Genomic DNA, 23,363 nt, shown 5'->3' with positions numbered 1-23,363 from the left:
ACTTTTATTATAACTCCATATTACCTAGTCTTATTTCAGTAACAATCTACAGACAGCAAACCCTTATGCTATGAAGCAGGAAATGAAAAAAATTATAGTTTTAAGATTAGCAAAAAGCTGATGGTTGTACAAGCTGAATAATGGATACATGGGTTATTGTACCATTCTCTTCAATATTTTCTAATTCCCGATTGAACACAAGTAGGAAATAGTAATTTGGGGTGATTTTTTGTTTTCTTTTTTCACACAGGAACTATACTATCATTCTAAAGGAAGTTGGCAGGTGGTCCTCGGAATGCAAGTTCTCCCTACGTGTGTATGTGTATACATACACATACATGTATGCACACACACAGACCGTGGAAGATGGCAGTTTTTAAATATAGACACTACATTCCCCTTTATTATACCATATAGAACCCAACCTCTGCTTTTGTTTTGCTTAGAACCATATCAAGCACAAACGTGAATAGGAGCAGGTGATGATGCGCTCAGCTGCTGAGCTCATAAAGGCACCGTTGGAGGGAGGCGTAGTTTCTGAAAACGCCCCTTGTACAGGGTGAAAATTCATGCTAGCAAGTGGCAAAGTGCCAAGGGGTCCAATCTTTGGTGAGTCCTGCTGTGCACCCACTGTTGAGAAGCAATTCACCAAACTGTTCCTCCTCCATTTGTAAGCAAATAAAGGTTGGTTTCTCTTCGGCATATAATTTATTTCTTATGGTTAGTGTATTACTATATGCACAGAAGATAAAAGGACAATTATCCATTTGCCAAGGAGCCAGGACCATGTCTAATTCCCTGTGGTTTGTAGTACTTTATGCTATTGCTGTTATTTTCAATAACAATGAAAGAGTTGCAACACTAGACACACACAAAAAGACAACTACTCAGAGTTTTATGCCACATAAAAAAGATTTTACATCAAAGAAACAGCATTACTTAGCAAACTTCATGTCACCATTAGATGAAAAGGCTTACCAGGTTCATTTCCTGAGTCAATTCTGAAAGGATCATTACTCCTATTATGCAGTGTTCCACAGTACCCTTTGGAGAAAATAACCAGGTTTAGTTTCAGTGGAGACGTGTGATTGGTTCTTAATGTGTAAACCAGGTAACATTTACAAGTAATACTGAAACATCACATTTTCTTACTAATATAGCTTTTAAAACATGTAGAAAAATCACTATCAGGTCCACAAATAAAAATAATTTCAAGTTCATTTTTTGAAGGATAAATGTAGGCATACAGGTATACAATGTGGGATAACAGCTCACCTATCTTAGAACTGCATGACACCCCTCAAAACATTTGCTGCACCTAGGTCTTATAATAAACTAAACCACAAAATATAAGAGTTCAGTTTAATACTTTCCGTAAGACCATGTATATGAATGTGCAAAAAATACTTTTTAACTTTATAAATTTGCTTGAAGGCTACTGAAATAGCTGTATTCAATAAATAATTAATAAATAGCTTAGGAACTAAGTTCAACTCCTTTATCTAATATCAGATAAGATCACTCAGGCCCTTTTAATATTATTTAATAATGCCTGTGTATGCATTTATTATGTTTCCATAATAAAGGCATCTAAAGTGCACTGGGGTAAATACATGACTATCAATATGTTACGCAGTTTCATAGCCTCTATACTGTTTTTAATTTAATTAGCTTCCAATTTAATCTCAAAAACTTCCTTCAAATCAAAATTCAGATTTTATGTGCATATTACTAACAAATTACCTCACTGCAAAATCAGACTGGAAGTACGAAAATAATAAATGTAACATCCAATTATGGTGTAATCATAAAAAATAGCATTAATACAGATGACACTTTTCAAGTTTTAATTTTATGTTGGTCATTTCCTAACTATCACAGAATTTCACTGGGTTACCAAGTGTAAATAAATTCAAATGATCTCAGAACAAAAATATAAGGAAAGAAGCGTCCCATAATTTCTGCATTTTCATTCTTTGTAGCCTGTCAGGACAGTTGGCCCCACTTGCACGGGGTTACAGATTTCCTATGACTGCACCATCCATCCTCCGTGTCTACCGGGCCAAGGCTCCTCAAGGCGCGGTTACCTGAGCAGCTGCTGGTCCTTGAATCTGCTGGCAGTCTGCAAACTCAGTTCTAATCCAAGAATGGTTTGGTGCCGGTTCATGACGAGATAAAAGTTTGCACACCAGAATATAAAACAGCTAAGTCACGAAGGACACAGTTAAATTCAGCCAGCATTTTTTTTTTCCATAGCAAACCTTTACTGATAAAGGAAGCACCAAATGTGTTTATATTCTGACATAAACTCCTTATTTCACTGTGGACCAGCAATTGGAATAGCACTGCCCTAGACAATGGTAGGTTCTCCTGGGTACGTATGTGGAAAGGAAGCACATAAATGTTTGGAGTGTGGCAGCAATAAGGCTGCAATAACATAGGAAAGAAAATGTACAAAACTTCAGGCCATTAAAGATTTAACAAACTTGAAAGAATTTTTAGTACAAAATTCACAGAAGCTGCTAATACCCAAAGGAACGATACAGTACTATTTTAGAGTATTAGCACATTAAAGTCTATTGTCTTTCTCATGAATCAAGGTGAGGTTATGTCATATACCCAGAAAACAAGTGCTTTTTTTGTGATGCTATAATAAACATTGAAGATAAAACATTTTCTGTTTCTTCTGGTCTTCTAAAACTGACAAAAGCACACTAGGGCCCAACTTAAGCTCAACTTACCAGCCACTGAAAAAGAAGCTTGAAAATATTAGCCAGCAACAATGATTTAATTCATTGAGTCTTCAGCCTTGACTCAAAAAAAACAAAACAAAACTTCGAAGCCTATTCCTGTCTATGCTTATGATTCTTGATGAGCTGTGTGCAATTTGAGTAAATTATGAGAGGACTGCTATTATGTTCGCTAAAATTACAAGTACAAAGGTAACTGAGAAACTCATCTGTCTCTGAATAAACTATCCCTCTGCCCCAGGGCAGATCTCCTCAGGGCTACAAACACACTCATTCCCTTGAAGTTTTCGATGACCAAATACAGTAAGGCCTCCCTTAACAATCTCGGCAGGTTCTGCGACTTTAGGAGAAATGACTTATATTAAAATCAATTTTACCATATACTCATTGGTATAAACAAGAATTACATTCCTACAGCATCCCATCAACATTATAACAAAATACTGTTATTTAAGAAACTGCTGTATTTGTTAATCACGGCTTTACAATATGAATAAAAGAGAAGCAGCATAGACTAGTATTTCATTTTCTGAGGACGCCAATGTTCCACTATATGATTGAGTTATATCTTACACAGGGATTAAATTTTTAAGTTACGATATAAGAAATAAAGTCTCAGAAAGTCTAAATTGCCTCTAATTGCCAATAAACCGGACCTACCGAACCATCTCTCAATTAATCCAAACTGCCAGCTTTTCCTTGAGAACTGGAACAGATCACTGCTTCTTCAGCAAAGCACCAGCTAAAGTACGTTTCTTGCAAGTCGGGGTGATGTTTGTATGAAAACATATGTATCTTTAAACATCTGAATCATACTGATCAGAGCATGATGGTCACCCGAAGAGGCACACAGGAACAGGAAATGGCAGAGGGGGGTTTCCCATATCCCCCTTCAGGACATGTAATACCGCGTGGACTGGCAGGTGGACACATGGCACAATTTCAATTAGTGTCCTCTTGCTGTTTTTCTTTGTTTTGCAGTCCAAATACTTGAATTTATGTAAGTTAAATGAGTATATACTACAACTTTAGGTTGAAAACATTCTTTAGAAACTAACAGTCAACGTGGTATAATATAAAACTTAAGCATATATATATATATATATACATATATATATATATATATATATACATATATATATACCTTAAGTTAAAAAATTTGTTGAAATGCTTGCTAGCTCTATGCTTTATTAGGTCACTGTGCAACTTCACGAAAATTACTTAACTTTACTATGCCTCAGTTTTCTCATTTACAAAATGAAACCCACTTCGCAGAGATCTACTGAGCTTTAGACAATACTACGTGAAAACATTACATAAAATTTTGTATATATGCAGTACATAGACACATTAGAAATGACAGAAAATATATTTTCAAAATTAGAAAACATAATTTGCATTCTTCTAGTCTGGAAGTTATATAATGACATGATCTCATTTACTGGCAATAAAAAATAAAGGACCCAGAGGATTAATAATAAATCATAAATAATATGGTACTGGTAGCCACAAAACAAACAGCTCTAAGAAAAGCAGTTTTCTAAACCCAAAAAGTAACTAGTGGTATTCCAATAATGTAAAGGTGCCTTCTTACCTGAAGAAATTTCTTCACATCAGTAATAATTTCTCTGAAGACAAACTGGTCTTTCTGAACCTCAAACCACCCCAACTTAGTGATTTTAGCAATGACTTGAATTAGAGCTTGGATGACAAAGGGAGCCAGCTTGAGTTGTGAGGCCACATAATTAAGAATGTAGTTCCCTGTAAGAAAACATTCTGTGATCATTTGAACTTTCCAGTTAACATGTGAATCATGTGAAGAAAAACAGGGGGTGATGACACATTCTTTGACTTTAAAAAGCTAACACCTTTCTTTAAGATGTGTACTTATTTATATAGTTAGCTTTGCTATAACACATATTTGAAAAAGCAAATCTGCTCCAACTTAATTGATCTATTAGGGGCTGATGTGAGCATAATGCAAATGTCACTTTTGTTTTTGCATGATTTCTTGTAGGAAAAAAACGCTAAGAGAATACAGGAAACGGCAAGCAGGCCAGTGACCCCAGCCAGACACCAAGTGCACACACCTCAAACATCTCAAGCTCTCAGTTCGCCTCCTGTGTCGTCAGCCTCACCCGTGTTTATCTGGTGGTGTAATTTCTCATCATATTTCAGGTCACCTTCCTTCTACCACCTCATAATAACCACACATGCTGCCGTTCTGAAGTCACTTCTACAAGCAAACTTCAGGTCTTATTCAAGATAAAATGCCATATTTATTCTACTAGTTATGAATTTCTTAACCATTTAACGTCTAATACTCTTACTACACTTGTTAGATTTCTCTTTTATTTAATGTGTCACTGACAAGGTGTTTGAATTTCATTTCCATAAATCCCATTTCTCTCATGAGTCCTGTGGTTTTACATGTAACACTGAATCGCACGTTCACTTTTAGGGATGTATGTGTCATGTTATGGCAAAACTAACTGTACACGATGCTGTTGAAGTGGCATTAAAAACACAAATAGTACAGTATGATGAAGGTAAGTATGCAAGCAAAAGAAAGTACAAATAGCACGAGTAAAGCTTGGAATAAACACGCCAAAATCATTCAAAGTGGGTAGTGAGTTCAACTATGAGCTTCCCAGTGGACTAAGTAATTGAGGTCAGGTGACAATTATGCCACAAAGTTTATCAGAAAAATACAAGAGTAACTTTTTTTGAAAGGAAAAGATTCCATCTCTACTCTGGTCCTTTGCAAAGGCCAGCATGTCATGTGAGAAATAAGTAAAGAAAAGGTAAACACCTCAATATTTAACTAAAAATAGCTTTAATGGAATCAAGTTCAAAATCCAAGAACACTTTCAACAGTTACTGAGATTCTTCATATGAAAAAAAAAAGTTCTTATGACTAGCATCTTTCAACCATAGTTTTTATTAACATTAAAATTATATAGTTATACAAATAAAATAAAATATGTGTTTTTTTTAAAAGCACAACTTTCCTCGCATTAAGATAAATCTGAAAGAGGTTACTCCTATGGATTATAGCAATATGGTTCTCCTAAGCTTCATTACATGTAATCTTTTATTTTAATAACAAAACTTAAGAAGATGATTCTGCTTCCCAAACATAAAAGAAAACCTAGTTTATTTACTTCAATAATTTTCATTTGTAGTATTTTGAATTTTTTAATCTGGAGGGGATGCAGGGAATCCATATGTGGGCAGTGGTAACCACTAGGAGGATAATCTCAAAATAATAAAACCACCAAACAGAAGACCAAATCAAGTTTCACATTTAAGTTTGCCAATAAGCACACCTTCCCAGAAGACCTGAACAAAGGTACTGGCTAATAAGTGTATTATCGAAGGCAGAAAAAAGTTTAATAGATTATATTTCTGTTATTTTAGTTGAATGTTTTACATAAAATATTCTCCTGTTATCTTTTGCATGACTTAAATATTGTTCCAGTTTAGTAAGCGCCAATAATAATGAACAAGAAAAACAACAGCAATCTCATCATCACCAGCCCAACACAAAGGGAAGAGCCACAGCAAGAAGAAAACAAAATGTTCAGGAAGACACATGGGAGAATGAAATAAATCAGCTGGAAAACTCGCAGACAAAAGTTAATAGAAAGCTGGAAAGCTATGTACTAGAGGCTCTTTCAGTGTCAATGCCTGTATGACAGTAACAACAAAATTTAGCCTTTATGAAGCATGTTAGAAATTAAAAGTGCTTCCCAGCGAATACCTATCTGGCTGCAAGTACGCTGGCACGAAAATGTCTTTGAGAGAGGTGTCACGAAATAGCTGTGCAAGGTTGGTTCAACATTTGAAAATCTATTAACGTACTCCATTTCATCAATAGGCTAAAGAAGAAAAGTCACATGGTCATATCAACAGATACAGAAAAAGCACTTAAAAAAATCCAACACCCCTTCACGATAAAAACTCTCAGCAAACTAGGAAAACAAGGGAACTTCTTCAACCTGATAAAGAACATCTACGAAAAACCTAGGAAGAACTGAAAACAAACAAACGAGAAAAAAACACACGAAAAATCAAGAAAAAACTAAATACATAGGGAAATATTCCACGACCCTGGATAGAAAGTCTCAATATTATCAAGATGTCAGTTCTTCCCAAATTGATCTACAGATTCAATGTAATCCTAATTAAAATCCCAGCAAGTCCCTTTGTGGATATTGACAAGCAGATTCCAAAATTTACATAGAGAGGCAAAAGACCCAGAATAGCCAAAAGAACACTGAAGGAGAAAAACAAAGTTGGAGGTCGGACACTACCCAACTTTAAGAATTATTAGAAAGCTACAGGGATCAAAACAGTGTGGTACTGGTGAAAGAACAGATCAGTAGTACATAATAGAGCCCAGAAATAGACCCACATAAATAGAGTCAACTGATCTTTGACAGAGGAGCAAAGGCAATAAAACAGAGTAAAGACAGTCTTTTCAACAATGGTGCCAGAACAAATGGACAACCACATGCAAAAGACTGCGTCTAGACACAAGCCTTATACTCTTCACAAAAATTACCTCAAAATGGATCCCAGATCTAAAAGTAAAATGCAAAACTCCTAGGAGATAACATAGGGAAAAAACCTAGATGACCTCGGGTTTGGCAAGGACTTTTTACACACAAAGGCACAATCTGATAAGCTGGACTTCATTAAAATGAAAAACTTCTGCTCTTTAAGAGACATCAAGAGGGCCGGCCCGGTGGCTCAGGTGGTTAGAGCTCCTAACTGCAAAGGCTGCCAGTTAGATTCCCAATGGGCCAGTGGGCTCTCAACCACAAGGTTGCCAGTTCAATTCCTCGAGTCCCGCAAGGGATGGTGGGCTCTGTCCCTGCAACTAAGATAGAACACGGCACCTTGAGCTGAGCTGCCGCTGAGCTCCCGGATGGCTCAGTTGGTTGGAGTGCGTCCTCTCAACCACAAGGTTGCCAGTTGGACTCCCGCAAGGGACGGTGGGCTGCGCCCCCTGCAACTAGCAACGGCAACTGGACCTGGAGCTGAGCTGCGCCCTCCACAACTAAGACTGAAAGGACAACAACTTGACTTGGAAAAAAAGTCCTGGAAGTACACACTGTTCCCCAATAAAGTCCTGTTCCCCTTCCCTAATAAAATCTTTTTAGAGAGACATCAAGAGAATGAGAAGACAGGCCACAGACTGGGAGAATATCTTTGCAAAAGGCTTATTTGATAAAGAACTGTTACCTGAAATATACAAAAACCCTTAAAACTCAACAATAAGAAAATTAACAACCTGATTTAAAAATTGGCAAAAAACCTAAAGAGACACCTCATCAAAGAAAATGTATAGATGGCAGATGAGCATGTGAAAAGATGTCCAACATCACATGTCATTAGGGAACTGTAAATTAAAAGAATAATAAGATACTACCTAGGACCACACACCTATTAAAATGGCCTAAATCCAAAACACTGAAAACACCAAATGCTGGCAAGGATGTGGAGCAATGAAAACTCTCATTCATTGCTGCTGAGAATGCAAAACGGTACAGCCACTCTGGAAGACAGTATGGCAATTTCTTACAAATGTAAACATACTCTTACCACGTGATCCACAGTCACTCTCCTTGATATTTACCCAAATGAGTTGGAAACATGTCCACACAAAAACATGCTTTATTGCAGTTTTACCAATTATTGCCAAAACTTAAAGCAATGAAGATGTTCTTCTGTAGGTGAATGGATAAACTGTGCTATATTCAGACAATGGCATATCACTCAGTGCTGAAAAAATTAAATGAGCTGCCAAGCCATGAAAAGACATGAAGGAACCTTAAATGCATATTACTAAGTAAAAGAAGCCAATCTGAAAAGGTTCTACATTGTACAATTCCAGCTATATGACATTCTGGAAAAGGGAAAAATGTGGAAACAGTAAAAAGATCAGTGGTTGCTGGGGTAAGAGGAGAGCAAGGGATGAATGGGTAGAACGCAGAGGATTTTTAGGGCAATGAAACTGTTCTGCATAATATTACAATGTGGATATGTGACATTACACATTTATCCAAACCCACAGAACACACAATACCAAGGAACCTTAACATAAACTGTGGACTTTGGGTAATAATGATGTATCAATATAGGTTTGTCAACTGTAAAAACTGTAGCACTCTGATGCAGAATGCTAATAATGGGGGAGGCTAGATATATACGTCTTGGGGCAAGAGGTCTATGGGAACCCTGTATTTTTTGCTCAGTTTGCTGTGAACCTAAAACTGCTCTAAAAAGTTAGTCTGTATAAAAGTTAGTCAAATAAACAAAATCACAGTGTCTTATGACTTAGGTTTAAAATGTCTGAATACTTATTTTTGAAACTGTAACTGTCTCCTTTGCTTTCTTAAGCACACAAGTCCATGAGTGGATGGTTAAGTCCTCCTCCAGGAGTACCTCTGACTGTGGGTGCTTAGGGACACGTCAGTCAAACGTGAGGCAAATGACACATCACTGTGTGAGCTGACCATTCAAACACTGAGCTGAAAGACCCATCACACATTTTAATGTTTCTGATATGCAAATATGAATCATGTGAACTTTGAGACTGGAAAGCAGAAATTAGTCAATAGTCTATTTCTAATATGAAAAAAGGTTAACAAAAAAAATCCCATACCTTAATTATTAGGATCTGTCCATATGAAAAGCAAACTTTCACACACTCACACAAACTTAAAATACATTACTTCTGAAAAATATATTGCTACTTTGTAGAATCAGCTTTCCAATTACACTTAGTTTCAGCACTCTTCACCCATACACACAGTATCTTCCTAATATGTAGGAATCTGCTGATTTTACATGCACCTCGGATAATTGTGTTATAGCATCCTGAGACATACTGGAGAATTGACTTTTTTACTCTCATATATGAACTTGAGACAATGGCAAAGAGCCTGGACTCCAAAGACTGTGTGTGGCTTTAGATCACAGCTCCACTTCCTAGCTGGGTGATCTTGGGCATGTTACAGAGCCTATCAAATCTAATTTCCTCCTGTATGAAAGGAGGATAACGATAGTTATACGTTTGGCGGATAAAATGAGAAAGTACAAATCTTAGTTAATAGTACACACAATAAAATGCTAGTTATTATTTATTATTAATCTAAACAAGTGCTTTTTTGGTTACACATTGTTGTAGAACACATCATTGTTCATCCCAAGGTGGGTAAAGGAGATACGACCACCCATCTTTACAGAATCAAGTAACTTGCATGCCTATTAACAGTTCAGCATATTTAAAAGGGAAAAATTGTTTTTAAAATACAATTTGATAAAAGCATAATAAATCACTTACTGATATCTATCCTCTGTTCAATTGGCAAAGGACTGACTCGGCTAACAAGTTTTGAAAGACATGTTGCTGCAAGGAGCTGAGCATAGGATGTCTGCAAAGAATAATAAGTTTCATTTATTATCATCACAAATGAATTTAAAGTAATTAAAACACTGTGATAGGAACTTTTCCTAAGCAATAAATGGGAATTTTACTGGTTTTCCAAACTGGTAGATTTATAATGGATAAAAATCACACACACACACACACACACACACACACACACACACACACACACACACTCCCTCATAACAGTTCAATAGTCAAGGAAAGTGTAGGCAGCCTCTTCAAACAATAGCAAGCAATAGAGAGAAAAAAGATTATGAGCAAGTTCAAATAAACACTCTTACCCTGTCTACACAGTCCTGCACGTTCTGGCCTCTGACTATCTCTTCACGTTCCTCTGTTTCCACTCTTCTCTGTCCTCTGACCACAATGGCCTTCTCTCAGTTCCTTTCACTATCTTTCCCACGGACCTCCCCACTGCTTCAGATCCATGTTCGACTGTGTTCTCTCTGGCTACCAGTTGTCTTAATAGTGTATTCAATTCTTCAAAATTCAGTTTACTATTCACTACACCCTCAGCAATTTCTTGTAAAGATACTCCTTTCTTTTTTCTCTAGACCAGAGGTCAGCAAACTAAGACCCATGGACCAAATCCTGCCTGTTTCTGAAAGGCCATGCACTATGAAAGATGTTGACTGTTTTAAACATCGGGGAAAAAGATCAAAACAATATTTCATGACATGTGAAAAATATATGAAATCCAAATTTCAGTGTCCATAAATAAAGTTTGTGAGAACAGAGGCATACTCCCTCATTTACAGACTGTCTAGGGCTGCTTTCACGTTATGACAGCGGAGTTGAATAGTTCAGACGGACAGTATGTGGCTCAATGCCTCCTACGGCTGCTCAGTACCACGATGCAGTCATCAGCCCACAGTGCCAAGAGCGCCACGGGGATCACCATGACATAACATGAACCTTTTCTTATTCCCAGTGCATACCCATCGCGTCAAAACAAGAAAAGATAAAAGTGGACTTCAAAGTCTCACTTTTATGGTACAGTGGAATACGGATTATTTGGTTACTAAATTAGATAGCAACGCAATGTGCTTCTTATGCAATGACATTAGAGCTGCCCTGAAAGAATACAATATAATATTGCTGACAATATCAGACTAAGCACTCATGTCAATATTCCTAATTCACAGGAAATTAACAGTCAGAAAAAGTAGAAAATTTAAAAGAGTTATCTTACCACAGAAGAATTTCTTCACAAAAACATAAAATAAAATAAGCTGCAATCAAAGTTAATTTTCGAAGTGGCTCGTTTTGTTAGCCAAGCAAGGAAAGCCACTTACCAATGGAGAGTTCATTAAATCACCACTGTTTTATTGTCATAGCCGAAGATATATGTGCAGGGAAAATAAACTTCAGATGCCTGGCCTTTCTGTGGGAACACTGCTCAAATAACTGAAGACATCTGAGCGACATCAAAAGTGGATTTTAAACAAGGCAACTGATGTGAGGTTCTCCCTAGTTCTTGGTAAGTTGACAGATGTTACTAATACTGTTCACACTGTTATTGACACTTACTATCTGCTTATTCCAGAAATCAGTGCTAAGTTTGAAGTGACTAAAGAATTAACTACTATAAAGAGTCTGTGTGAAATTACAGGCCAGAATATTTTTAAAGAAGTTGAGAAAATATTAATTCTGTACAACCTCAAGTAGTATCTGCTAAGGTGTGTCACAAGTGGTGGTAAATATATGCAGAGCAGAAAAGGGCTGTCATAAATATTTGAATCTATCAATGTGAATGAATCAGTGGTGTTAAGCGTGGACTTCAACGCACTTTCACGAGCTTATCTCCAGATCTGTAAGTGTCCGTCAGAAATAGAAGCGGAAAATGCTGATTTGCCCTACCACACAGTTAGTTCACTAGCTTAGCAGTGGTAAAGTTTCATTGCAATTTTTTTTTAGCTCAGGGCTGAGACTGAAATTTTTATGAATGAGAGGAACCATTCCAAACCACTATTGTTGAATACTAAATGGCTTTGGGAATTAGCTTTTGCTGCAAACTTGATAATGTCTCTTAATGAATTCAACCTAAAGATATAAAATTGCCTAAAAGGCAAACAGTGCTCAGTACTTACAAAAGTTATAATGCAGTAAAGTCATTTCAATGACAACTGACACTGTTTGAATCACAAGTAGTATCAAGATGCTTTATACACTTTCACATTGCCAAAAGTTAAAACAAGTAGCAAGATCTCTATTCCTGAGTATATTTTCTGAGCTCAAACTACAGTTCCAGCATCATTTTTCACACTTTGATGCAGTGCAGAAGAAATTCCTATATTTTAAAATCCATTTAATTGAGCAATGGAGGAGCTTCCATCTAACCTTCAATGGGAAGTGATTAATCTGCAATGTATTGACATTCTAAAAGGCAAATATCAAGAAAAGTTCTAACAGAATTCTATAAATGCCTTCTACGTGATGAATATGCTTAATTAAAATCATATGCTCATGGACTGATATATTTGGCAGTACCCATCTGTGTGAAAAGACGTTTTCCCAAGATGAAATATGTAAAATCTCATGACAGATCAGTATTATCATGTGAATATTTGCAATCAATATTGAACCCAATTAGGCAAAATGTTATTCCCCCCAAATCCATTGTTTTCATTAGTAGACCTGTGTTAAAAAACAAAAACAAAAACAACTGTACTCAATTTTTATATTTCAAATTTCATCAATAAAACTGTGGAAATTTGTTTTTCTCTCTTCTTATAGACGTACTTACAAAACATCCTTGATTTTGCCTCTGGGCGCACAAAGTCTAAAATATTTACAATCTAGCACTTTATAGAAAAAGTTTGCCAACCTCTGCTCTAGACCATACAGTCTCTTATTGGATTGCTTACTATATCATTTCAGAGTTCTTTATTTGTGCATCTATGTCTCCCCAACTAAAGTATGATTACTTTAATGCACCAACGTAAGAAAGTAGGAAGCACAGCATCTGGTTTTACATTTAAGCATGTGCTAAATAACTGCTGGAAGAATGGCTATGAAACTCCAGAAGGGAGGCAGGCACAAGGAAGTCAGCATTCCTCTGAATCATTCCTTCATGTTACACAATTGATTACAACCTGCCTCTCCAACCTCAGATTTTCTTTTTTAAGCTGTCAGTCAACTTTCTAAAAATATAATTTTTGCCCACTGATATGATACACAAAGAGGGGCCAAGAAGTATCAAGCAACACTTTCACTTCATGCCTATTTCCACCTGCTGGGCTCTTCTCTAAGTTTGTTTTCCAATTCTTTCTCTGATTAATCTCTTTGACAGGGAAGAAAATGACAGTAAAAAGACATGTGGTAGGTAATACCTGTCAGTCATCATTGCTAACCTACATGAGTTCATTAAGAATGAGATTTATCTACTGATCGTTCATGGGGAATCGCTGTGATCAAATACTTACTGTTCCTTGTTCTAACAGAAGTTGACACTTGCTGAGACATTCTGGGCTGTCAATAAGTTCCAGGAGGGCTTTCTCAGCCTCGATTCTTTGTGTAAGATCAGTCCCTATGTAGAGATGAGTACATAATACTTCCAGTTCAGCCAAACTCTTGAGAAGAAAAAAAATTACCATTTTTACTTGAGTGGAAAAAAATAAGGTAAATATATTAATCACAGGAAACAAGGGATACAGATACCATCCTGGATTCGTCAATTCCATAAATGCCTATTGAGCTATCACTACTTACGAGGGGTCACGGTGGTGAACAAAACAGGCCTATCTCCTATCTCCAAGTTATTTCATCATAAATTGATCGTTCTGTGATGGAAACGTGAGAGTATAGAAAAAGGAGGACTTGCCTAATCCAAGGAGTTAGAAAAGGCTTCCCTGAAGGAATAACATTTATGCTGACCTGAAAGGTGAGCCAGATGGAGAAAGACTGGACGGCAGTCCAGGCCAAGAAACAGCATTTACCAGGGCCCAGAGCAGAGCTTAATCGTTTCAAGGCATTAAAAGGTCAGTGTGATTGGACAGCAAGGAGGAGACACCAACGAAGTTACAGAGATGGAGGGGGGCGGGTTGTCAGGCATAAGCTGCAGACCCTATGCCAATTTGCATTCTTTCTCAAATTGTAAGAACTGCAATGGTTCCATCTATAAAAAAGAAAAGATAATTATAAATATATGCTGATTTGGGACTTCTGAACTAATGACTCATAGAGCTGCCGGCGAATGAACTCTGTCATGATTTTCAGGTACTATGAATTGCCCCATGCTATTGCTAGCAGTGTAATAACTAGTTATCATGTTGCTGGCTCCGATTTTATGGGCACAAAGAAGAATTCATTCTGTTTATAAATATAATCTCAACTGAAGATGCAGGCCACATGGATACAATCTAGAAACAAAAAATTAAAAATGAGTTCAGCACTCCTCCAGCCAAAAAGTTTTTTTTTGTTGTTAAAGGCATCTTACTAAAACAAACTACTTTGCTTTGAACTTGAATTAGAGAATTATTTTTTAGAAGAAAAAAAAAGGGCACAGAGATCAATGTCAGGTGGGAATATGAAGGTAATGGGGTATTCGTAAAGAAATGTTATTTCTCATCCTTTCTGGCCTGAATTTTTATGTGGCAGCCTTACAACTACACTAGTCCAAACATTCTCTCAAATGCATATATACCTTTGCTTAATAGGAATACACAAGAAACAATGAAATGAGACCTCCTCTAGCTCCCTTTATTCTTCTCACTTCTCTCTCCTTAGCTCCTTTATGGCATTTTCCACGTCCCTATCCAGAATTAAACATCCTCCCTACCACACCCCCGGAATTGGCCCAACAAGTCCTCCAAGTAGTACTATATACTATTCATAATATTAAAATACATAGAAAATCTCATGAAAACATATGAATTCCCATATTTTCTCCAAGGGTAAGAAATATAAAAATGAGAAGAGCTACCTTTTTCCCTCTCATAAATCACGATAGAGCTCAGAAGTCTTCTTTCATCTAATAAATTTGAAGGGCTGAAGTTTAGAACTGATAATACTCAGAATAAGTTAATGATAAACTGCTGCATTCAGCTAGATCTAAGAGTCTGTGTGAATAAGTAGACTTTGAGTACAAAAAGAACTAGGCCAGAAATAGTAATAAGACCTAACTTTAAAAATGAAAGGCAGCAAAAGAGTGAGATTAATAATAGTGTCTATCTCATAGGTTTGTTTGGAAGATTAAATGAGTCAGGACCACATAACTTCTGGCACACAGTGTACACTATAAAGGCTAGTTGTTTATTATTATTACCTAATAATATCATAATGAACGGAATTATATCCCCCTAAAAAAATATGTCCAAGTCTTAACACCCAGTACCTCTGAATGGGACATTATTTGGAACTTGGGTCTTTGCAAATCCTTAAATGAAAGATCTCAGGATAAGATCATCCTGGATTCAGGATGGGCCCTAAATCCAATGAGGCATAAGAGAAAGGAGACGGACGTTAGAGATGCAGACATATACAAAGGAGGAGGCAGAGACTGGAGTGATGTATTAATATCTACAAGCCAGGGGACACAAAGATTGCAGCAGCCATCCGAAACTAGGAGAAAGGCACGGAAAACTTTCTCCCTCAAGGCCTCCAGAAGGAACCAACCTTGTTGGCACATTAGTTTCAGATTTCTGGCCTCCATAAGTGTTAAGAGAATAAATTCTGTCGTTTTAACCCACTCAATTTGTGGATTTGTTACAAAAGCCTTAGGAAACTAATACAAATAATAATGTTAATTAATCGATAGTACCTAAGTCAATCAATTTGGAAAAATTCTGGAAAATTTCTGACAATTATTTTGTCTGCGTTTCCTTGACACAGAACGAGTCTGGAGTACATTTGAATAGTATTTGTTTAAATCTAAAATGTTACCAATTACCCTTTTTCCCCCTAAGGTATTTCAAATTATTAACAACTGAAAGGCAGTACAAGATAAACAGGGAAAGGTTTCTGAACTTCCTCTTCCAAAAGATTGAAACAAGGGGGTAAAAATCAAGTCATTCTTTCATTGTAATTATTACAATTAAACACATGCCTGGCATATTAAATCTTTTTAGAGAAAAGAATACATACACAAAGATCCTCACCCTGGTGGGAAAGCATTATCTAAACATTTAAAACAGTTAAACTCACAATGTGGTGATTACTGACTGACCAAGTAATCTTCTGATTAGCAGTTGACTCTCCAAAGAATCTGTCTATAAAGAGAGACTTTATTTTTTTCACAGTGAATTGATAAATTTGCATCTTAGTTTTATACACTGATGGAAGAGAAGATGGTTAACGTGAGAATGCCTCAGAGAAATGGCTTCCTTCTTGATTTGTTGACAAATCAGGCTTGAGTTATTAAAGCTTCTGCATGGCTTATTAACAACCTCAGAAGCCCATAAAAATAATAGGTAGAACAAGTAGAATTGGACATCATCTAACTCTCATAGGGTAACTATCAAATAAAAATGACTTCCACAACCTCGGAGACAATGACAAAATCCTGCTTACAGTTTAAAGAAAGATCTTCCAAGTTATTCTGGCCTTTCCAATTGACATACAACTAACCTGTAAATGATGTGACTTCTTTCCATACATTAATTCCCACACATATACCTGTATCTATCAACAGGTAAATGCTGAGTAAAAGAGGCCAGGCAAAAAGACTTACATTGTGTGGGTCTACGGTAACGGAGATCAGCTCAGTGGTTTCTGGCTGGGGAGGGAGGATAGGGGAAGCAGCAAGGAGGGATTACAAAGGAACATAAGGGAACTTTGGGAGATGGATATGTTCATTATGTTGATTTCAGTGATGGTTTCACAGGAATATACATATGTCACAACTTACCCAACTGCACAGTTTAAAGATGTACAGTTTATTATTTGTCAATTATACTTCAATAAAGCTAAAAAAAAATTAAGGTTTTTGTTCTAGGGGGAAAATGTCCCCTATTCATAAAAAACAAATCAATGAACCACAATAATCCCACTCCAATTCAACTTAAAATTCTTTTCAATTACTTCTCTGTATCTTTCCTGCCTTTTGGAATGAAGCTTCGTAATTATCATTAATAGAAAAATGCCTTTATCTTGAAGTTGTTCATTTCCCACAAACTTTTGCTTCTTCCTTCCTTTACCACCTTTTCCTGAACATTCCTGAAGGCTTATTCCTGGGTCTTTGGGAACGCCTCCTTCTACGATGAACTGGATAGTATTTTAGTACTTTAGAGTTTACAAAAGTATTTCCATCTTTTATTTTCAAACCAATTTTGAAAAGTAGACTCCTGCAAAGTAGGTATTTTTATTTAGCACAGCCTTCCCTTTTATATGAACCCTATTTTACAGACAAACTGGGGCTGAGAGATCAAACATACTCGTACAAATAAGTTGCTCAGATCAGACAGAGCAAATGGTCAATTCTGAGCGAAACACAAGTCTCTAGGCCCCACGTCCACGGTGTCCCCTGGCCACCCTGCCATCCTATCACCCCTTCCTTCAGTTATCTCCTACCTGCAGATGATGCCGCAGTGCGGACTTTCCTCTTGGAAACCCAGGAAGAGGTTGAAAACAACCCCCAACTGTCAGAAAATGAGTCAAACTTATTTCCCACAGATTTCCACTTCAAATGTCCCTTTGCTTTCTGGTGGTGGTTTCAGAGGTCTATTATCAGTATCTAGATTTACAATCTTGATGTTCTCTTTGGCTCTCCTTCTCCTTAGTCCCTCCTGTATAATTAAAGTGTTTGACCCTGCACAAAGAAAAGTCTGGCCTTTGCCCTCAGATTTTGGGAGATAATCTACGTCATACCTGATGGGAGTGTTTTTATTCAGGTTGGGGGTGAGGGGTACCCCCATTTTTCGGGGGCTGGCCACACCTGAAAGACCAACCATATGTTTTAGGGTAGAGAGTTTGGATCACATAATATCAGTTGACCTAAAGCGATCAATCACATGTACAATCAATCAATCAATCACAACTCCAGAACTCAAAGCTAGGGGGAGCTTCCCTGATTTGCAATACTCAGTACATATTGTCACACGTATATACTGGGAGAGTAACGTGTCCTGAACACAATAAAAGCTTTGTTTTGGAACCCTCCGAATCTTAATCAATTTTAAGCTGTGCACTTTCCTGGTGATAAATCGCAACCATGAGCATGACAGCATTCAGTGAGTTCTGAGAGTCCTGACAAACTATGAAACCTGAGGGTGGTTTGGGGAAACTTCAAACATGCAACCGATGTCAGAAAGTGAGGGCAGTTTTGCAAACTGTGCCCTCAGGCCTCGAGTCTGGCTAATTCCAGGTACATACCTAACATGCCACCAAGTCCTATCAATTCTTTTTTAAGTAAAGACTCAGACTCAACGCCTGTACATGATATTCACAGACTGTACAGCAATAGAACAATCTTTTCTACCTGTGGTCTCTAGTGCCCTGGGTTCTGCCTCGGCTTCTTTGGGAATAAGAGTAGAGGCTTTGGACTCCGCCACTTACTTATTAAGTAACCTCAAGCGAACTATTTCACCTTTCTAAAACTCCCTGCTGAAATTGAAAAATATCATTTTGAAATAATACCCACTTTCCAAAATAATTAAGACTAAGATAGAAAATATGAGTGAAAGCTTAAACCAGTGCCCGGTACACAGCAGATCCGCAATGAACTGTAAATAATCTCTGATACTGATAATTGTAAAACACCGTACTGGCCTTCTACCTATAGTTTCTCCCACTCAAGTCCATACCGCCAGGATGAACATGCCTAAACCCCTCTGTCATCATGTCACCATCACGTTCAAATACAACCATTCACAACCACGTCGAGATCAGGTAGCCTGGCTGGGTACGGGGAGTAAGAAGCACGGCTACAGTCCACGGTTTGGGAACAATCCTGGGAGCAAAACAGATCAACCACCTAGGTCCCCTGAAGTTTTCCTAAGGTTATCTAGCTTCTCAGCAAGGTCCCTCTGTTCTATCTTAAGTGCCTACATCTAACTTGTTCCCAACTCTAACTTTCCTCACTTGGTCCCTTACCCCCAATCTGGACTGTCTCCTCTCAGATAACCCAGATCCATCACTTGCTTTGGGACATGATACCCTAACTCACAGCTTCCTAACCAAATGCACGTGCCTTAAATAGGTTATACGTAAGTTAGTTGTGGGGCTAAAAATCTACGATGAGCATATGAAAATTCAAAACATTGGGTACCAGTTATTATTATTAATAAATGCTTTCTAACCGGATAACAGTACGAGCCTATAGGCTGAAAAGAATTCAAATTGTGAAGTTTTGGAGCTTTTCTCTGGTCCCCGAACTATCTGATCTTTTATTTGTCCAACTCCACTTTTAAGCTGTCCACAGTTACTGTGAAATACATTACTAGGAAACCAACATGGGTAGCTTTGGCATTTGCACCTAATTTTTCCAACACTCTACCTAAGTATGAAGAAGTCTTCCAGGACTGGGTGATTTATTATGCATCATCTTTACAAGTCTGAAAATATTCCAAATTTCCACCAGTTTTTAATTTACCCTCAAGATTTACATCGGAACTATGGACATCTGATTACCTATTTACAATCCCTAAGTCCTCCCTGCGAGATTCTTCCTGTGAACATTTCCCAGAGGGCATATTTACTAAAGTGATAATAAATAACATTATTTTGACCTGGAGACCCTTCAAATGGCAAGGAGTTAGAAGATAATGTGTGGGGCTCGCCACCTCCTAATCTATAACATCCTGACGCTGTCAATTACCTGACTGGAGAGTGGCTGCTTGGAAAGAAGAACCCTTTGAAATAATCAATAAGGAATGAGTCTGACCACGGGGTGCCCAAAGAAATGCACAAAGGGAATGTGTCACTTAGATACACTGTCACCAAATCATGAAATTTCCTACCTTTCCCCGGTCATCTCCTGACATCCACTGCATCCCCTCTCCCTTCCCTTTTATATGAACCCTGTGCTCCAGCCAGACAGAACTTCCTGCAGTGTGCCGCGTTCTTCCCCAATTCTTTGCCTTGGCTCACACTGTCCTTTTGCCTTTACACCCTTCCCTTGCTCTTCACCCGGCCCACTCCTACAGTTCTTTGAAGACCCACTCGAGTCCAAGTTCCCGGAGAGTCAAGTTCTGCTAGAGCTGTATCTTCAATGCCTAGCAAAGTAGGAATTCAAAAAAATAAGTGGACGAATGGGAGTTCAAGGCATCTCGTCTGACAGCAGCTCTGCCTCACCTTACACACTTACACACACACACACACACACACACACACACTCACGGTGGGCTGCCCCTTTTCAATATTCCCACGATATCCTGTGATGAACGCTATCCTTGTTCACACGTGCTCTAATGATCTTGAATTCAGTGAGGGCAGGGATGGTTAAGTGATGTAATGCTTTATCCCAGAACTTTGCCCAGTGCTTGAGACACGGGGGGGGGGGGGGGGGAGGGCTCCAGAACTGGGTGCTGAATGAAGAACTGGACGCACAGGCCCGTGCAGCCCCGAACCCGGCGCCCTCCCGCTGGACCATCCTCAGCATCTCCAGGCTCCGCGCGCCCTGCCCCGCTTTCCTCCTCCAATGAGGCTGCAGCGCGGCCCTCCTTCGCAACTCCCGGCAGACACGGCCCCGGCCCGCCCGGCCAATTCTGTCCAACTGCGCCGGCCGCTGCTTCGGCGGACCCAGGCCCCGCTCGGGCTCGGTCCCCACCGCGCGTGGGCTGACCACGGGGCCGCGCCGGGCGACGCGCCGGGTGGAGCTCCCACCTGCCCGGGCGCCTCCGAAACCGCCCTTGGCGCCGGCGCCCGGCATCCGCACCTCCCGCGAGGGGCGAGCTCCGAGCCTGGCCTCTGCCCCTCCACCCGCCGCCCCAGGCTCGGGTCCCCCTCCCTCGGGCCCGGGCCGGGGTGTGCAGCCCAGGCCAGTGCCCGAGTCGCCGGCGCGCTCATCAGCCGCCCCGCGGCCTCCCCCGCCGTCTTCGGCCCTCGGTCTCCAGATCCCGGCGTCCCACCGGGTTCCCGGGACGGCGGAGCGAGGACCCGCGGCGCAGAGCGCACTGACCTGGAAGTGCAGCGCCATCTTCCCGGGAGGCGGCGCCGGCCGGCGGTCCCGAGAGCCGGAGGGGAGGGAGGGGACGCGGGCGCCGCGGAAGCCCCAGCCGCCCGCGGGGTCCCTGCGCCGCTCGCTCGCTCGCTCTCCGCGCGGACCCCGCGGCCTCCGCGTTCGAAGCGCTGGACGGGGCGGGGCCTGGCGTGCGGGGCGGGGCGATGGGGACGGCGCGCGCTGGGCGGGGCCGGGAGGGGCGGGGCCTGGGGCCGGGCGTCCCAACTGTCCTCTGCGCTCCTTTCAACCGCTGGTAGGAGCCTCGGGTGTGTCCTGACCTCCGACCTCAGTCCTTGGACACAACCACCAGCACCGAGCTGTCAGCCGCGATCCGGACTCGGACATCTCCCGCAGACGCTTGACCCCTAACCCCCGCAGCACAATTGTTGCCCATCGGCTTCTGACTTCCACGTCTCCCCGAGTTTTCCTGTCCTCTAACGCCCACCTGCCATAACACAATCAGCCCTAACCTGGGACTCCTACGGGCCAACTGCTCTCTTTGACCTGAGACTCTCAGAGCCCAACTTCATTTTTTTTTAAAAAAACCCTGAATTTTGGTTAAAGTTAAACTGACAATGTCTACGTGGTGTTAAAGTTGTAAAATTCTAGCTCACCTCTGCTCGTCTATATTTTCATTTAATGTGAACTTATGTTTTAAACCAAATTATTTCTCGGAATGAGAATGTATTTGAGTTGAAGTGTGGGTTAAAGTCACTCCTTCCTGATGTTCTTCTTTTGCTTCTTCAAGTTTGACATCCAGTTGGGGTCATTGTACGTTAGTGTGAAAAATTCCTTTAATACTTCAGGTCTGCTAGTGACACATTTGCTCAGTTTTTATTCACATACAAGTGTCTTTTATTTTTACCTGCATTTCTAAAGGATAGTTTTGCTGGGTATAGAATGCCATTTTGGCTTTTTAATGTTTTTCCCCAGCGTTTAAAAAATGTCTTTCCCTTGATTTCTGGTGGCCATTGTTTCTGTTTAGAAGTTGGCCATTAGTCTGATTGTTGCTCCTTCGAAGATATTATGTCTTCTTTTCCCACCCCTGAATACTTTACAATTGTTCTTTCTTCTTTGATCTTTTGCAGTTTGTGAAGTTGCAATTGTGTGTTTCTCTGTGTGTGTGTGTGTGTGTGTGTGCATGCATGTGCATGTTAGCCTACCTGGGATTGATAAGGCCTCTTAAATATGAAACCTTATTTTTTTTACCAGTATTTGAAAATTCTGTCAGTATTTCTTTAAATATTGCTTCTGTCCCCTTCTCTCTCTCTTCTACTTCTGGAACTCTAATTACATGTGCGTTAGACCTTTATGGGTATTCCATGCCTCTTACACTCTTCTATATTTTTTTCTGTTTTTATCTCATGTGCTTTAATCTGAATATTTTTTACTGACCTGTTTCTCATTCAGCAGAATCTGTTCTGCTGTGTCTGAGCTGCTATCCAACTCCTCTACCGAATTCTTAATTTTAGTTATACTATTTTTAGTTCCAGAATTTTCATTTGACTCTTCCCCTTCTATTCTTTAAGTAGATTCCGAGGCTCTGGTGAAATTCTTTGTTTTCTTCATATTAATCATATTTTTTAAAGCTGCTACTACATATCTCCAAAATTTGAATCACCTGTGGGTTCCCCTGGTTTGTGCTACTTAGTCCTCTTTTATTAAGTGTGGTCATAATTTCTTATTGAATGTCAGACAGTGTGGAAGAAAAAATATTGATGTTCTGGATGATATCAGCTTTCTCCAAAGAGGGTTAGGTTTTCTAATTGTTGTAGGCACATAGAATACCAATTGATCACCTTAATACTTTTGAGGCTTGGTTTTAGCCTTTTAAATTCAGGCTTGTTTCAGTTTTGCCCTACTTCCTAAGTAAAGATCCTTACTGAATTTACAATTAAAAACCTAGGATGTTTACCAAGACTCCTCCACGTGTGGGGCTTGAACTCTAACCCTCATCTCCCCAACACTGTACAGCTGCTAAAATCTCTGTTTAGCACTTTCGGTGCTGCTGTTCTCCTGAGTTTCTTAGTCTTTCCTTGTGCACATACATCTG

At 39.4% G+C, this 23,363-nt stretch overlaps 1 protein-coding gene across 5 annotated transcripts in view; it reads right to left on the bottom strand.

Annotated features, from left to right (window-relative positions):
- Positions 1-21,443, bottom strand: part of RANBP17 (RAN binding protein 17) — a 255,244-nt gene extending 233,801 nt beyond the window's left edge. For 4 of the 5 annotated variants that reach the window (XM_081035898.1, XM_081035899.1, XM_081035900.1 and 1 more), the window contains exons 1-5: positions 21,269-21,443; positions 13,638-13,784; positions 10,105-10,195; positions 4,345-4,511; positions 979-1,044 (exon numbers count right to left, since the gene is read on the bottom strand). In XM_081035898.1, the coding sequence (XP_080892024.1) occupies positions 979-1,044; positions 4,345-4,511; positions 10,105-10,195; positions 13,638-13,784; positions 21,269-21,286 (489 nt within the window). In that variant the 5' untranslated portion in view covers positions 21,287-21,443. The remainder of the gene's footprint in view (positions 1-978; positions 1,045-4,344; positions 4,512-10,104; positions 10,196-13,637; positions 13,785-21,268) is intronic. The other variant, XM_081035902.1, reaches the window with a different exon arrangement.
- Between the last annotated feature and the right edge of the window lie 1,920 nt (positions 21,444-23,363).

The sequence above is a fragment of the Rhinolophus hipposideros genome (assembly GCF_964194185.1).
Source record: "Rhinolophus hipposideros genome assembly, chromosome: 23".
Classification (NCBI taxonomy): Eukaryota; Metazoa; Chordata; class Mammalia; order Chiroptera; family Rhinolophidae; genus Rhinolophus; species Rhinolophus hipposideros.
The sequence above is the reverse complement of the archived record's forward strand: the minus strand, read 5'-3'. Positions and strand labels throughout refer to the sequence as shown.